Source organism: Trichosurus vulpecula, chromosome 3 (assembly GCF_011100635.1).
Source record: "Trichosurus vulpecula isolate mTriVul1 chromosome 3, mTriVul1.pri, whole genome shotgun sequence".
In the NCBI taxonomy this organism is placed as follows: domain Eukaryota; kingdom Metazoa; phylum Chordata; class Mammalia; order Diprotodontia; family Phalangeridae; genus Trichosurus; species Trichosurus vulpecula.
Window position 1 is genome coordinate 273458718 of NC_050575.1, and position 17220 is coordinate 273475937.

The 17220-nt window shown below is 38.9% G+C and overlaps 1 protein-coding gene across 1 annotated transcript in view; it reads left to right on the top strand.

Moving 5' to 3' along the window:
- MACROD2 (mono-ADP ribosylhydrolase 2) overlaps positions 1-14323 on the top strand; it is a 2244457-nt gene extending 2230134 nt beyond the window's left edge. Inside the window, 3 exon segments of the mRNA XM_036750299.1 lie at positions 8811-8897; positions 11038-11102; positions 14239-14323. Coding sequence (XP_036606194.1) covers positions 8811-8897; positions 11038-11099 — 149 coding nt within the window. The 3' untranslated portion in view covers positions 11100-11102; positions 14239-14323.
- The last annotated feature ends 2897 nt before the right edge of the window (positions 14324-17220 follow it).

Sequence of the window (17220 nt, forward strand, 5' to 3'; positions counted from 1 at the left end):
AAAAGTCAGAGGATTTTATGCTTGATCCAGAAAATCAACTTACTGAAGGGGGAAGGGGAGGACATAGTCAGACCTGAATTTTAGGAAGATCAATTTAACAGCCGAGTGAAGGATGGATTGGAATGGGTAGGCTTGAGTTCAAGAGACCAACCAGAAGGGTATTACAACAGTCCAGGAATGAGGCTATAAGCATGTGTGCCAGATTGTTGGCAGTGTTAGAGGAGAAAAGGGGGTGTATGTGAGAGATGTCATGAAGCTGTCAGGATTCTACAACTGATTGAATAGGGGGAAAAGGAGAGCGAGGAGTCAAGGATGATGCCTAGGTTTTACGTTTAGACGACCAGAAGAATGATGCTACTCTTAACAGAAATAGAGAAGTTAGATGGCAGATCTGGGGAGAGGGGACAGGGAAGATAGTGAGTTCAGTTTTAAACATGCTGAGTTTTTGATGTCTACAAGACATCCTGCTCCAGATATCCAATAGTCAGTTGGAAATGCAAGATTAAAGGTAAGCAGCAAGGTTATTACTGAATGAGTAGATTTGAGAATAATTTCCAGAGATGATAATTGAATGTATGAGAGTTGATGAGGTCATCAAACCCAATAGTATCTGTGTAAACAAGAAGAGGGCCCAAGATAGAGCTTTAAGTGATCTCCATGGTTGGATAGATCCTATATAGCAGATCAGAAGATCATATATTTAGAGTTGATGGGGACCTTTGAAGTCATTGAGTCCAACAACCCTCATTTACAAATGAGGAAACTGAAGGACAGACAGATTGAGTGATATGTCCAGGGTTACAAAGTTGGGAAGTGTCTGAGGCAAAGTTTGAACTGAGTTCTTCTTGATTACAGGTCCATTGCCCTAGCCACTACAATATAAATAAGAATTTTACGTGATTGGAAGGCATGGAGAGATCCTTGAGATGAGACCACAGACCTGTTAAAATTTTGTAGCATAAATATAGATGTCCAAATGATGTCCTATTTTACTTCATCCTGATGGTTTATTAATGAGTTAGATGAGGAAAGAATATATTTTTATACCTATTAAAAAGTGAGATAATCGAAACAGTGAAATTCTAAAAGATTTGGTCAAAGTCATTCAGTGACACAATTGAGTGGCCTTCTTTCTCATTTCCATTCCAGTACCTTAATATGTTTGTCCACAGTGTCTTTCTGTGTATATTTATATAAGATTAAGTGTCATGCCTTTGAAGAATTTTGTTTTTAAAAACAAGATCTTAGGCCTCAGTGCCACAATTTATCCTTTTGGAAGTTATAATTTCCCTAGGTTTAATTAAGATGGGGAAAATAAAATCAAAACATTTTCACTTTGCTATTATGGATCAGTCAATATGTTCACATTAAGTGTAAAATTTATCTGGGGCTAGGGTAGAATGAAGAGAAGCATCTGTGGTCATCTATACATATAAACTGAAATAGAACATTGAGGTAATTAGTCAAACCCTGTCCCAAATTACTTGCACCTGGCTATCCAAATAATATTGGCAGAAAATTTCTTTTACATTTTAAATATCTAGATAATTACTTCAGTTCTTCATTTTGTTTTATAAATATAGATGGATTCAAGCATGTCTGTCCTTGCTAATTTCCTTAAAAATATGCTTTGATTTGAATAACTGAGAAACAGTTCTCTACTCCATTTGTATATAAGAGGGTTAGAGTTTCCCTTTAAACTCTCCTTTTGATGTATCATCATAGAGTAGGAGGGATCCTGAGCTCTTGAGGACCTTTCTAGTGGAATGTGAGCTCAGTACTACCAATCTGGCCTGACAATGTACCTAAGTGTGTATGCTCGTGTGGGTCTTTGTACATATGTACCTCTGTGTCTATGATGCAAGGTCTAGTCTAACTAAGTTTGGAGAGCCTTGGCACAAAGTTGATGATAGAGTGATACCGTTTTTGTCCTCTGCCCCTCACAAAGACAGACTATCAAAACAAAGAAGGATTTTAGAGGAAAGAGCCCCACACTCATAAAATCCTGGGTCCCTTAAGTATTGAAGTATATAGGACAGTGATGGACGAGACACCTCAGAAACATAGGCCAGATGGTATGAAGAAGGCTAAAGAGAAAAATCTTTCTACAGTGATAAAGCAATCTCAGGTTTACCATTATAGACAGTTTCTCTTCAGGAGTTCACTAGCATGCAGAGCACAAAATCACAGATGTATTCAAGCTTTCCTATTTTACTTTGTGGATGATAATTTACCCCATGGTAGAGGTAGTAGGAGGAAGCCCTTTTAAACTGATGGCCCACTGGAAACCTTTTTTGGCATCAGCAAACATTTCCCTGACAGTTGCTTAAATTGTGTTGAAAATGTTTAAAGCATAGGACAGGACCCATGATAGAGTTGGCGTGGAGAGAAATGGGGTTCTATACTGAGAAAGGCCAAATGGAAATTCACATTTCTACTGCTCCATGCATTGTCCCACTTTCATAAAGAAATCCAAATGACTCATAAGCATTGCTATCTCCCAAGAAGCTCCTCTGTAGGTTAGGAGGCACTGTATAGAGGTGAGAGCTGAGTATGCAAGGTAAGGGTCTATTTGGGGCCACTACTGCTCTTAAGGTAACAGTGGAGTATTGAGAAAAGAGTGTTGGACTGAAAAACAGGAGTCCAATATTTAAATCCCAGATGTGACATTTATGCTTAGCAGTGAACCTTTACTCATCTGTAAAATGGAGATAATGATATGTGTAATACTTACACGTTCTTGTATAGGTGGTGTTATCCCTGCTGCTGATTGAAAGTAGAAGATTCAGAAAAGACTGTACTTAGTAAGGGCCAGTGAAAACCTACTTGCCTGGAATTGTGGGAGGTGGAACAAGAGAACTTTAAACTGAAAAGGAGGGGAAAGAACAAAATGGTCTCCCAAGATCTGACAAGTCTGGTACCACGGAGTATCTGGTGCAACAGAAGACCAGTAATTCATGAGACAATAGCCGAGAAAACTAACACTAAAACTATGGAGTCCCCTGGATATCAACACACAAATACAAAAAGAATGGGCAATAAACAGGAAAATCTAGAGATTCTGGTATGATCACTGAGACTTGATTGGATGGAACTCATGATGGGAAATTTGACTCACAGAGGGTATCATTTATCCAAAAAGAGTGGAATAGACTAAAGTGGGGTGAAGACACATTGAATATAAAGACTAAATACCCCTGTGAAGGAATCTAGAAAACTCCCCATGCATACATGGTGTCCCAGGTGGTCCCTGGCATAACCTAATTTCTTAACAATTACAACAAAATTGTATTTTTTATCATTTTTATGTTTGTAAAGTAAAATTCAGTTGTTAATTTGAAAAATAAGCTTAGTTAAGTTTGTTTCCTTATTTGATGAATAAAATAGTGTCCTTTGTGGATAAATATTCAATATTCACCTTAAAAAATAAAAAAAAAACAAATTCCTTAGTGTATTTATACTAGTGAAATGTGGTGCACATACTTATGCCAGGAACCTGGGGAGAGAAATGGCATTTCTGTGAGGATTAATGAAGGCAGAAACAAAAATAATTTCATTATAGGGATAGACTACAGACTATCTCACCAGAGATCTCAAATTGGTGGGCATGCAGCTGTGAAACTCCCCAGTGCCATTCCAACCAGATTAAAATGTAATCAGTTAATGTTTAACAAAATAAATAAAAATACAATAAAACATAGATAATGTCTATTTGTGATTTTCTAAGTCAATGTTAACAAGTATCCGTTTCTATTTGTGTTTGACTCCACGAATCTAGTCACAGGGCTCTTAACCTTTTTGGTATCATGAACCGTTTTGGCAATCTGATGATGCCTGTGGACCTTTCCTCAGAACCATACTCTTAAATACAAAAATAAAAAATAAATAGGATTACAATGGAAACTGCTTATGTTGAAACACTATTATAAAATTTTTTAACAGGTTCATTAGCCCCAGGTAAAGAACCCCTTGCCTAAAATGAAAGAGGAAATAGATAAGGCATTTAAGAAATATGCCACAAACCTAGGGTGCAAGCATGACGTTGTGGAATTCTACTACCTCGGAATCCCCTGAATCTCTCTCCCTGGCAAAGGCAAAGCAATTGGAGCAAGTGTGCTCTGGCCCTCTCTCCAAATATAATGTTCCATGGTACCATAAATGGTTTGTGGGTTCTCTCTTTTCCTGGAGCCTACCACTCACTACCTGTTAAATGTCTCACTGTTAAGTGCCAATGAGTACTGCACCAATTCCATTTAATCATTTACTTTTACAAAAGTGTTAGTTACTTCAAAAATAAGTAAAAAGTATAGGCATCCCCTCCCCTCCCCCAGTACCCAGTGGTGTCAAATAGAAACTTATCCCTGCAGGCAGCATATTGACTTAGAAAACCACAAATTAACATTATCTCTGCTTTATTGTGTTTCCATTATTTTCTTGAACATTTTTGTACTCTGGGTCTTTGCAGTTTGCTCTTCTTACCACCTTGGTCCCTGAGTGGAGTAGGCTAAAAACATTCGCACATAGCATTGGTCCCACCAAGTTGAGTCTAGATGCAGCATGATGGACAACGAAGTCTTCATCTGAGTTTCCCCTGGGGTATCTACACTGGGTGGACTGCAAAGCCTGGCCAGGACTCTCATTCCTGTGGCTTTGCTCTCCTGACCTTTAGAAAACTCACAAAGTAGGAGACTCCACTCCTTTTACTCAGAAGGGAATAGAGCAAACACAAGACCTACAACCAAGATGCAGAGTCACACAGCTAGAAAGTGTCTGAAGGCAAATTTGAATTCAGGTCTTCCTTACTCCAAGCCTGGCACTCTATCCACTGTGCCATCTATAGGAATAAAAGGACTTTCCTTAATATGGCAAGCAATATCTATCTAAAATTAACAGCCAGCATTATATATAATAGAGATAAACTAAATCAGGCCTAAAATCAGAGGTAAAGCAAGGATATCTATTATCACCATTATTATTTAATATAGTGCTAGAAATGTTGCAAAAATCAATAATTTAGTTTCTTCTTTAGCTTTATTTGTTACCTCAATTTCTTAGAAAGAGAGCAAAAAAGGCATTGAGGAGATAAATTTAGGTAAAGGGGAAGCAAAATTAGAGAGAGGGATGATGGTCAAAGTGTATGGGTAAGGGATGGATGAAGGGCATATGGAATGGGGTTACCTTGGCAAGAATGGCCAGCAAAGAAAGGCTAGATGTTGAAGGGATATGAGCTGTAAAACTGAAGGGGAAAAGGAGCTCACATTAGATGTCCTTTATTTTCTTGGTAATATATAAGGAAGGTTTCTGGTGGTCAGAAGTATGATGGAAGTGGGGTAGGTAGATTGTGGAGGGAAAAGGAATTATAAAACAGAAACTGTGGAGATTGAGCTAGAGGATCAATCAAGGGAGAGTAAAATAGTCTTGTGCAGCAGTGAGGACCCAGCTGTGATTAAATAATATAAGTCTGTGGTGAATTCAGGAAGCATAGTTGGTTATATACCTTCCTCCAGCAGTTTTCATCAGCCCACGAGCAGGGGTTTGGGGTTTGGCAGCACATGAGCAAAGGAGACCAGAGAGTCAAGGGTACAGGACAATGCAAAGTGAAATTGCTTCTTGAACTAGAAGTTAAGGAGAGGTAAATCTAGATTTGAAGTAAGGGGGCTGGAATTGCTAACGCTTAGGTGTCTTTTCCTTTTTATCACATTGGTCACATGCAATTTGAAAGGGTTATTTACTTTAATGCATCCATTGTCTCATTGATGTGGCTATTACCTTCAACAATACAAGTCACAACCCATCTGTGCCTTCTCCTTATGTGTTGGTCCTTGTATATAATCCCCTAAAAGTCTTCCATGGAAGGATCTAACTCCTGAGTGTGCTACAAGTTTTCCTCTAGATCTTTTAATAATGTAAGGAAATCACTACTACCCTTTTATCTTGATCTCTCTGAATGACCAGTGAACTTCCATATTTGATATCTGTCCATGTTTCGTTCTGAGAGTAGCCATGTGCCTGAGCATACCCTCCACTTTGCATCAAAGACTTATTCAAACAAAGTTATTCACAAAGTGAATTTCTTTACAGCAAATCCCATTTCCCCAAAGCCTTACATTATAAAATCAGATATACATTCCCATATCAAAATGATTTAATGACAGACTAGAAAACTCCTATTTATAAATGCTTTGTAGCTTGCAAAGTATTTTCTTCATGACATTCTATAGATGAAGAAATTGAATGAATGAATATTTATTAAAAGCTTCTTGTGCTAAGCACTGTGCTAAGGATACAAATAGAAAACTGAGTTACTCTTTACCCTCAAGATGCTCACGTTCTAATGGAGAGAGAGAACGCGTACAGGTGGTTCCAGCTTCAGAGCAAATAGAAGGGCCTAGGGCTTTTACCATGCTTTGGAAGGTCACATACTCATTGCTGGAGATCTAAAGAGTATAGTAGCAGGGCAAATGGTCATGTCCATTGAACACTGGGTTTCAGTGGTGGGGAAGATGATGAAGTATAGAAGAATTAAATATGGTGAATTCCTATTCAACCAGATAGGCAAGTGGCCGTGTCTTCTTGGCAAGGAGGAAAGGTGTCGCTGAGTGGGCCTGGCCCATGACTCTTGGGAAGGGAGCATTTGGGAAGGGAGGAGGAGGCCTGAGGATTGGTTTGGAATGGAGACTCTGGGTACCCCCTCTTAGAGACTGGCATAGATTGAGGGTCAGTGTCTAGCCAGGAGAGGAAATATGGAGAAGAAAATTGAAAAATGAGGGTATCCTATAATATCTGCTCCTCCCCAATGATATCTGAGGTGATGAGCAGACACAATTCAGAGAACCATACCAGCTATGCCTGTTAGAATTCATAGTCCCCTGAAAGCATTTCATGTCATCCCTGCTCATTGATTAATAATTTCACTTTTTGTTTACTATGTGAGCAGTAGGTACATTTTAGTGCTATCTGTTCCTGACTTGGGCACCTCCTCCATTCTGTCCAATCCCTCCAGCCTCAGGATACCGTCACTCCTCTTCAGCTCTCAGAGCCTCATTCTTTTTTCTCTTTTCTCAAGGTATTTACAGTATCTAATACAGTGAAGCTGTTATTTCACAGGTTGCTGTTTGATGGTGCTGTCTAATGCACAGCATACAGCAAATTAAATTAAAAAGTCCAGAATTCATCAAATGAGTTAGTCATCTACTGTAACTCTGTGAAATCCAAATTTAGGATATCAAGTATACTGAGAGCATGAGCTGTATGCAGTAAGTGCCTCGCCAGAATTCTTACCCTCATCCTTATTGCTATCACGTGGGGAGAAATTACCCAAGTGATAGTATCTTAATTAGAGTGATTTTCAAATATTCTGCCCTGTGGTCTCTATATTTTCATAATTGTCAGTAGTTCAAGTCTAGTGATTATTTATACTTAACCTGGTCTTTAGTCTTACTCCTTCTTCTTAAGTCAGATGTGTATCTCTTTATTGGACTGTTGGAAATCTCCACCTGTGTGTCCCACTAACATCATAAACCAAACATGTCCACAAGCTACCTTGTTACCTCTCCTCCCAAATGTGTTCCTGCTTCTGACTTCACTATTTCTATCTATACTTCCATCTACTTCCCATGTTTGAAAATTTGAGCTTATCTTCTATCCAATTAATTACCAAGGCCTGTTGACTCCACCTATGTAACGTTCCTCACATCTGTATATCTTTCTCTCTCTGTTCCCACTCTGGCACCCCTAGTAAAAAGCCTAATTCAAGCTATTCCTAGTGTTTTAATCACAGAGGGAGTTCTGTAGTGCCAGAGCATTGGATTTGAAGTCTGAGGGCCAGGGGTCAGATCTCATCTCTGTTCCCTACCTCCAGAGAAGTGAACAAGTCACTTTGTGAATCCAAACCTCAATCTCCACTTCTCTAAAATGAGGAGGAGAAACAAGATGATTCCAAAGGTCCAGCTCAAACTTCCACTGAGACCACCTGTGAAAATGGTCACCTCCCCTTGGAACTTTACCTTAGTAAATGTGAGTATACATATGCTGATACCCAAGTAGAAAGGAGTCCTTAAGATATAATTGATGTTCAGCTGCAAAAAAAAAAACCCTATTAGAAAAGGTCACATTTCTCACAATAGCAAATAGATCCCTTGCAATGAAAAAGTCAAATATAGTATATAGCTTCAGTCACAGGAAACGGATGAAAAAGTTTTTGAAGCTGCTCAGGTGGAGAAATACCATGATGGAAATTAACTAAAGGTTGTTCTATTTGCAGTGCTAAATAAGACTTTTAAAAGCTATATATGGAAAGGAAAAAGCAATTTATTTATGTTCTTTCTCCAAACTTTACTTCCGTGACACTAGGTTTTTCCAGCTTTTAGGCTTGCCTAAGGCAAACCAGCTTTTTTGTTTGCTCCTTTGGATTTTTTTTAAGTTACAAATGTTTAAGTAAAGAAAAAAAACCCACTAAATTTAAGTTATGGTCTATTGTGTTATGCCATGTTTCCCTGATTGCTTGTTATTCTATTTTCAACTTAAAATTTCTGTATATGTATTTATAATAATCTTACAAATTAAGGAAAATTCATGAGCAGAAATCACTGAAGATAAAACCCTTCTTCCTCAATTCTTTTCCTCACTTTTCCTGATCAAAGTGGTGTTGAAGCTTAATGTTAACCAATATCAAGGGTTTCTTTAAGCTCAAAAGGTCAAGGACAACAAAAGAATAACAGTGATAGCTGCAATTCTTCATTAATTGTTGACTCTGTCTTCTACCTTTCTTTCTCTCTCTCATCTCCAACCCCCAACCTTTGACATGTCAGAAGGAACAGTGGGAGAAGGGAAGTCATCTGCAGAGCAAGAGGGTGCTGGAGATGCCTGCCCTGTGGAAAATGCTGCATATGCCGACGGTATGGTTCTGAAGTCTTTGGAGTCGCATAAAATAGAAATCTGGCCTATTTTCCCAATGTGTACTTTAGGAATCAGGGAACTGCTATCTGTTCAATGAACCAACATATTCTGCAATAACAAGTCAAATTTCAGAAGCCATTTACTTCTAGAGTACTCATCAAAATGCAGCTTTTTAAAGCAACTGCTAGTAAAAAGCCAGATCACCCGTGCCTCTTAATAAAACTGAGTTTGTTGGAGCAATTTCAAGGCCAAATAGAATGGAAACTACCTGATTAACTTTGTGTAAATACCCTACTTCTTTCTATGTAATATGGAACCGAGGGCAAAGGCCTAGATGCCCTGTCCTAGTTACGGTACTGGATCCTCATAGGGCAGGACTTCTTACCATTCCATTGATGCTGTTCTCTGCCTCTTCCTGCAGGTTGGGCTTATGATGATTAGGGCCTGAGCACCCTCGGTACATTTCATAAACAAACCCATTTCTTACACAGGGTTGAAACTGAGATTCCTCAGCACATTTATTTTTTTTGGACCAAGCCCTGGGAAGGGGAGGGGGGAGGGGGAAGCAACCAACATCATGGAGTAGAGGGGAAGGGTCCAGTCCAGGGTGGAGAACCTGCAATTTCAAGGCAACATGTGGCCCTCTAGGTCCTCAAGTGCAGCCCTTTGATTGAATCTAAACTTCACAGATTCAGTTTTCCCCCTTTCAAACCTGCCCCCCCCCCACCTCTTTCCTGCATGACTGATTTCAAGTGCATCTGCTGCTGTTTTCCCCTGATGGAGCATTCATTTTCGAGGGGATCATTTCTTTTAGAGATTACAGGTTGTTGGTTCCTAATATAGGCCTTGATGTTTGAAAAATATCAATCTAATTAAACTGGCTGACACTTGGAGACTTCGCAAGTGTCTGAGGCTTTCTAACAATGGTGCTGATTATACATTCTCTTTTTATGCAAATGCTCCTGCAAAATCATACACAATAGAGTAAAAACACATGTTTTATGGGGACCACGTGATCTGGATTAGCTATTTATTTTATTTTCTATTCTAGTGTGCAACCACTGCAGCCACCCCACTGGCATTCTCAGAATGCCTGTTCTGAATTATGCACACCAAAACAGGGAAAAGCTAACAGGCCCGTTGACGCTGCATCGCATTGACTCCCTAGAAGCTACAGCTTCCCAGCACATTAATGCCATATTTTTTCTCATTTCTTCTTGGTTTTCTTGTCATTCATTTGGGCTTCTGAATGTCTCCATGGTTGAAAAGAGATGTACCCATACTGCTAACACCAGGAAGTCAGAGTTGTCACTAAATTTTAAAGACCGTTTGGTGATTGGGGAGCCCTGCATCATCCTGATCACCAATCTTCATCCTAAAAGAGTGCCTCTTGATGTTGCAAGGCCAAACTGATGCACTAGATGGGAAAGGAGAGCCAATTTCACTCTTCCCAGAGATAGTAAAGAAAAAACTAGTACTTCTTACAAGAAAAGAAGGAGATTCCACATTAAGGCAAAATCTGTCAACTTAATCATTTCATTTAGGTCCCATCTCAATTGGATTGAATGCATCTGCCATATTCTTTACAATCTTATTCTTTACAATTTTCTTTCTGTAACCCACTACTGCATTTTATTGACAGCTGCAACTGGACATAATATGAGACTACCAAAGAAGCAAACGGTTATATAGACACCATTCAGACACCTACTTGCCCCTTGCCAAGGACTCCTTTGTAAATACAGTCCCACACCCTTGAAAGAGATTCTATCACTAGGCCATTCCAGTATCTCACCAAGACTAACCTCAGCATGGAATGGCAGTCCACAAGCCTCATTAAACATGACCCTATGTTCTCATATTTAAGATTTATTTCATTGTTTAATTTGTGAAAAGCAGGAATCCAAATCAAAAAGATCAATAATTTATAAGCACATATTATAGGAAACCTGCTGGTCACCAACCCAAATCACTATTACTGGCATCGATGGGACTCTAAAAAGGCACACCATCATCAATAGATATAAGAAATGGAGAAAAAATTAGTTCTTAGGTTCAGACCATTTGCTCGCACTTTGGCGGGGGTAGGGGGGTGGTCTGCTACAAAAGTCTAACATATTACCTTTGTTCTGCTTTCAGTTGAAATGAGTAGTCAGGATGAAAGTGACCCAACAGAGAGTCAACAAGATGATGATCTCTAATAGGTAAGATTTTGTTTCCTCTTTTTAATTTAGTAGGTGTTTTAGTAAATATCTGCAAGAATTACTGTTAAGTGGCACAGGTCTTTGCTCACCTCTGCTGTTAATTCACTCTCGTGGTTTATTACAATTCTTTTTAATCTCTCTACAATCATACTCCTATGGAGGGCCAAGGATTTCATTAGCTTTCTATTCTTTCCAGTCACTGTGAGAATCATAAACTATACCTTATGTGTTGAGAATCATGTTATATTCAGATCTTTGAGATAATTAAGTGCTTTACGAGACAATTTTAGAATACCTCACTTTTTTTTCTACCTTTGACACTAATATCTTTTTTCCCACTTGCTCATCTCCTATGGCATGTGTGAAGCATGATGAGATAATGTCTCTTAAGGATTTTGCCTTTCTTAGAAGCAAGGGATTCTCAAGATGCAGGCAATAATATTTAAGAATAACAATGTTAGCCCGCATTTGTAACACACTTTATAGTTTACAGTAGTCTTGTCCCACAGCAACCAGTGCTATGCTGTAGTTTGTGCAAACATCATTGTTCCCACTTTTACAGATAGAGAAATTAAGGATGAAGACAGGTAGAGTGACAACTCACATCATTATTATATCTACCAGCTGTATCAGCTGTTTGCTGAGTGATTTTTTTAAAAAGAAATTTGAAGCCATATTAGTCAATGATGAATAAACATTATTAAGCTCCTCCTAAGTGCCAAGCATTATGCTAAGTACTGAGGATATGAATAAGAAAAAAGACAGTCCCAGTCATCAAAGAGCTTAGGTCTTTTTTCCTTGCATCTATTTACTTAGCATATGATGTGTGGAAGAACTCTATTGGCGAGATAAGTGACTTAAGGTCTGGTGCTGGTTCCAAAACTTGCCTTAATCCTTAAGTAGTTTGGAGTTAACTGATTTAGATGAGTTAGAGTTAACTCATTTAGATGAGTCACTTCCTCTTTCTGGGGCTGTTTCCTCATCTGTGAAATAAAGGCCTTAGATCAGATGGTCTTGAAGGTCTCTTTGGGCTCAAACTTTCTAAACCTCCAAGGAGAAACTGAGATGGAATCAGGAGGACTTGTGTGAGTTTTGCTTTTTGGAGACTTCTTTATGTCCTAGCCTGATGAGTAATAGCCTTAAAAAACATAGAAGAAAAAAATAGGAAGATCATAATTTGCACAGAAATGGAAGAATAACTACATTTGCAGTTGTAAGTGGTCCAATTTCTAGACTAAAATGCTTAGCAATGGAAAAATCCATAATGCACCTGCATTGTAAATCACCTTACTGCTTTTCCCAGTAAGGCAGTACAGAAATATGGTCACTGAATTCTCCTCCCCATGATGTATCCCATAGGCTACATAGAATTAGCAAATTCTTCTAGGAAAATATTCAAGAAGACACAGACTTAAAGGAATTTCATAATGTTCAAGGCTAAACATTGGTATTTTAACAGTGCCTTTCCATGTAACAGAAGAAACAGAAAAAAGACAGAAATAGACATGGAAAGAAAATTCTGTTTAAAAGTAGTGAAAAGGACAAAACCTGAAGTATTAAAATGCTCGTTTCTCTGCATTTCTTCCTTTGTTTTGGGCCTTATCTTATTTTGGCTCTTTATCTTATTTTGGCAAAATTCTTTTCTATACATAACATCTTCCCCCATTTCCTCACCAGAGATGCAGCTATGCATACCTCCAATGTCACTATTTTGCACATTCCCTGACACATAAAGGATACAAAGAGACATATGCCTCCACTTCACCACCGCCTTGTCTTGGTCTGGATCTAGAAGATTAAGCCACATACATAACTACAGCCCAGGAAGTCCAATCTATCTAGGCTACAGAGGCCTGTATAATTCATGTTAGCTTAAGGCAATCAAGAACTCCGCAGTTTTATATTCAGGTAGAGAGAGGAGGAAGCTGGTACAAGGCCCAAGGTACCAGTTTGAAGGAATACCTTGCTTACAAGAACATACCAGTTATATCTGAGTCAGTAAGAGAAAAAATAGATATATCTGAGTAGATATGGTCTCTTTGGTACTGTATGGCTCTGTGAATTCCGTAATCGTAGCTGGCTGCCATAGCTAATAGACTCCACTGCCCTCCTCTCCTGAGAGCCTAACCAGCCTGCATTGCAACATAGTGATTTTTTTTTATTATTTCAGGCATTTTCTTTTGTAGTGCAAAGCTCAGATTGGCCTTAATCACAAGAAATGCATCTCAAAGAAGACTGAATATAGGAGTTGAGATGAGCCAATATAGTAACGCTTGGGACATAGTAGGCATAGAACAAATGTTAGTTGCAATGTATTTCAAGTGGGGTGACTGAGGCCCAGATTTTTCTGAGATCTGAGGAGAAGTCAATTTCCTGCATTTTGTGGCCATAAGCTTTTGAGGGTTGGAAGGAACCTCAGAGGCCATGCACAAAAAGAGATTGTCCCTAACTTTGACACAAAGAAATTATGGACGTGTGTGTGGCATTTATATACCTTGGAAATCATCTCTCCCATCAGCTGCCTTCTTTCTGCCAGCACAATTAGTACTTCAGAGCCACATGGTGCCTTTGCCTGCCACTCAGAACCCATTCTGAATGAGTGGTTCATAACCTATTTCCTAGTGTAAGACCTTGAACATGACATATATAATGCATGAATTGCTGTTTATTTCCCTCTGGAGAACAATGTAACAGATCACCTATTGGTCAATTTTGTAGGTCAGTGTTGTCTCACCCAACTGTAGAAATGCTGTCATTATCCACATGTGGTTCCTGGAATTGTGAGTGTGTGCATGAAACCTGAGGTATCTAGAGCTGGCTCATACCAAACATAGACAGATAGGCATCCAGAGGAACACTTACATGATGAATTTAGTTAATTATCACATTAAGCAAAGCTAACCTTCAGCATGGCATTGATTTATTGGGAGTGTATTTATATGCTGCTTAGTGATACCTCGTGTCAACAATGGTCTCTTAAATATCCAAAGTTACATGCCCGTGCCAGTCAAATAAGATGCTCTTTGTAGATGTTTAGGGAGCGGTGACATTCAGAGAACTGTACTAAAAAGATGTCTCCACTGGGATCTTTCTCTTCATTTCAACATGTTATTTAATCTCCCTTTGTCTTCTGCAGATGAACAAGATGAGGCAAAAGAATGAAATGACATGGTGGCCCTTGGCAATGTATGGCATCTGATGGCATCGGTGAAGTGGAGGCTGAGATGACACCAAGTGGTGTCCTTGAGAGCTAGGGGTGGGTGGGGGGAGGGAATTTGGGCCCAAAGAGAAGGGGATTCTTTGCTTTGATCTTCCACTTGCATTTTGTTCTGTTTACCTTCTTAAGGGGGTGAGGGATTTAGAGGAAGATTTTTGATATGGTGGTGAGTGCCCCATACTCAAATCATCTTTTTTTAAGGCACTGACCCTGTATTAATGTCTTTCTTTTGAAAACTTCACCCCAGGGTCATAATAGGCTGGCTTAAACATACATACATACATACATACATACTTGTATGTATGTACGTATTCTGTTCTCCAGATTTGCTTTCTCAATGACTTTGTAAAGCAGTTTGTTCAGTGGTCTCTTTGAAGAAACAGAAGGGAACAAGGTTGTTTTCTGTGTCATAACCTAAAATTTCAGAGAGCATAGTGCTAGACAGCAGCATAATCCAGAGACAGTATCAGGGAGAAAACAAGTTAGGAAATGGTTCAAAACCTACTTACTGATCCCTAGAAGGTCTGGACATGTAAATAGAAAATGAAGTTTTATCTGGTACCTCGCAGCACCACAGATTAGTTCCATGGCATTCATTAAGAAATGAAAAAAGAGCTTTTTAGACTAGCATAGAGTAGGATGAGCTTAACCAGTAAAATCATTAGAGCAGCTTTTGCAGCCTGTGTGGCCTTGTCCTTAGATAGAATTGAGATTTTCATCTTGTCAGCAACATAAACTTACAACGGGGCTTTTTTATTCCATCATGCCCTTACCACATGCTTCCTCTCATAGCCTGTGGGCTAGAGCAAGACCTGGTGCCACCAACTGTAGAATATTCCCCCTATTCAACTAAAACAGAGCTTATTAAAGTGAGCATTTCTCTAGATGTTACTAGCAGTTTAACCCCTGGATCAAATAAGGATACATGCCAATTAGAACTCATCCTATGTTAACTATTAGTTTGTGGATATTAACTAACAGCACTTGAAATCCCTACTGTTATGTTTCCCAATATAGATGGGTGTGTAATTATGCATACATATTTGAGTAAGACACTTTTGCTAGATCATTGGGTGCAGGGGTCTGTGGGTCAAATGTCACTGGGTAGTAAAAAAAAGGGGGGGGAGGAGGAGCAAGGACCTCCTTTTCAGCCATGCAGCAAATTAAATTTGAATGCCTTTCACAAAAAGGGGATATGCTTTTCACAAAGAACACACAGCACGTTTCCAAGGTTTGAAGGTCTGAAGAACACATTCCCCTCCCTGTTAGAAGCAATTAGAGCTCCTGTTTGCAGTCTCTGCTTCCTGGTTTGTTTTGACATTACATCACTTGACTAGGCCAGGTCTGAAAATAATTTGTTGCTGGGTGCCTCCCAGCCAACCACTGAGCATAACACTAAAAGAAGGAACGGCAGCCCTAATAGTCCATGCAACTAGTTCTCTCTGCATTTGCTTAAGAGGCAGTGGGACCAGAGATGAGAATATATGAGGAGTGTGTCAGTATCTTTTTGATTATAATCCCTCAGAAGGCAATATTGACACCATTAGCTAACCTTCAAGCAACATGCTTTACCTCCACTGAGAGCTAATCTTGTTTCCCCCACGTCCCTTTAAGGTACTTGTGACCAGGCCTTTTTATAAGTGCTTTGGAATTTGTATTTCATTTATCTTTTGCCTTAAACAAGCAGATTGTGGTAGGTGGATGTCCAGATGTAGTCAGTCAGGTTAAGTACTTTATTAATCAGCATTTATTGGATGTTTGCTTTAAATTCCACAGAAGTTGGACTTAGCTCCCTTCATTCCTCTGTAGGAAGCCTTCCTTCTCTTTTTACACAGTAGCATATGTGTGCTGGGGTTTCTGTGTATGTGTATACAAATACATATACATATATACACACATACATATATACACACATATTCTACCTGGGTATTTTTTTTCTTCCAAACCTTCCTGAATTTGTTTTCCCCTCTTAGTTGCTACATTTCAAAAATTAACAGTCTGTATTTCTGCATAACACCCACATAGCAATTTCACTATCACATAATTCACCCTCAGCTGAAGCAGCCCATCATCACAACAACTATTCCCTTGAGACTGACATCATGGAAACCTAGTTAGGCCGTTGCCTTGTGTGATGTCAGTGAATGATCTGGGAATGGATGATATCCTTTTTCAAGCCCCATTAAACACCACTTCCTTAGAAGCAAGAAGAAAGTGATTTGAAAATAGTCCTAGAAATGCTACCACATGAATTCTGATATTTTCTCTATTTTATGCCATCTTCATAACTTAATTGAAAAAGTCACTGTCATCTTGTGAAATGCTTGACAAGTGCAATCTGCTGCAAGCAGATTATCCCGTGGCTACCAAATGTTGGTGATATTCTCTTGCAGTAATGAGCTACAACAGAAAACAACATGAGAGAGATGGCACAGAGAACCAGGCTTGAAAGTGGTTAAAGATGAAAGATTCCTGGTCTCCTTCTTAGGAGCCACCAACATGGGAGATAATGGCTTTCACTAAGACTCTGGGTCCAAGACCTAACCTATCCTTATTACCCAAGGGAGTCATTTCCTTGATTCTTACTTGTAACTTTAGTTCCCTTGCACAATGGGTAGTTCTTTGAAATCTGGGGTTTTCTGCCTAAGGAAACTATAGGAAAGTAAGAAACGAATCAAGAGAACTAAGACAGTAAGGAAGTATGCCAATAGATTCCATCTGATGAGCCCTAATATAAAATTTGTTTGGATTTGTTATCTGGTTTGATTTAGGGAGTTTCAGGAGTTGCTATTTAGCTATATGATTTTATTGTTAAAAAAAAAGTAATGAAGATGCTATATTCTCATTCAGATAGTAAAAATAAAAATTATCAAGTAATTGCTGAGATATAACATAACACGG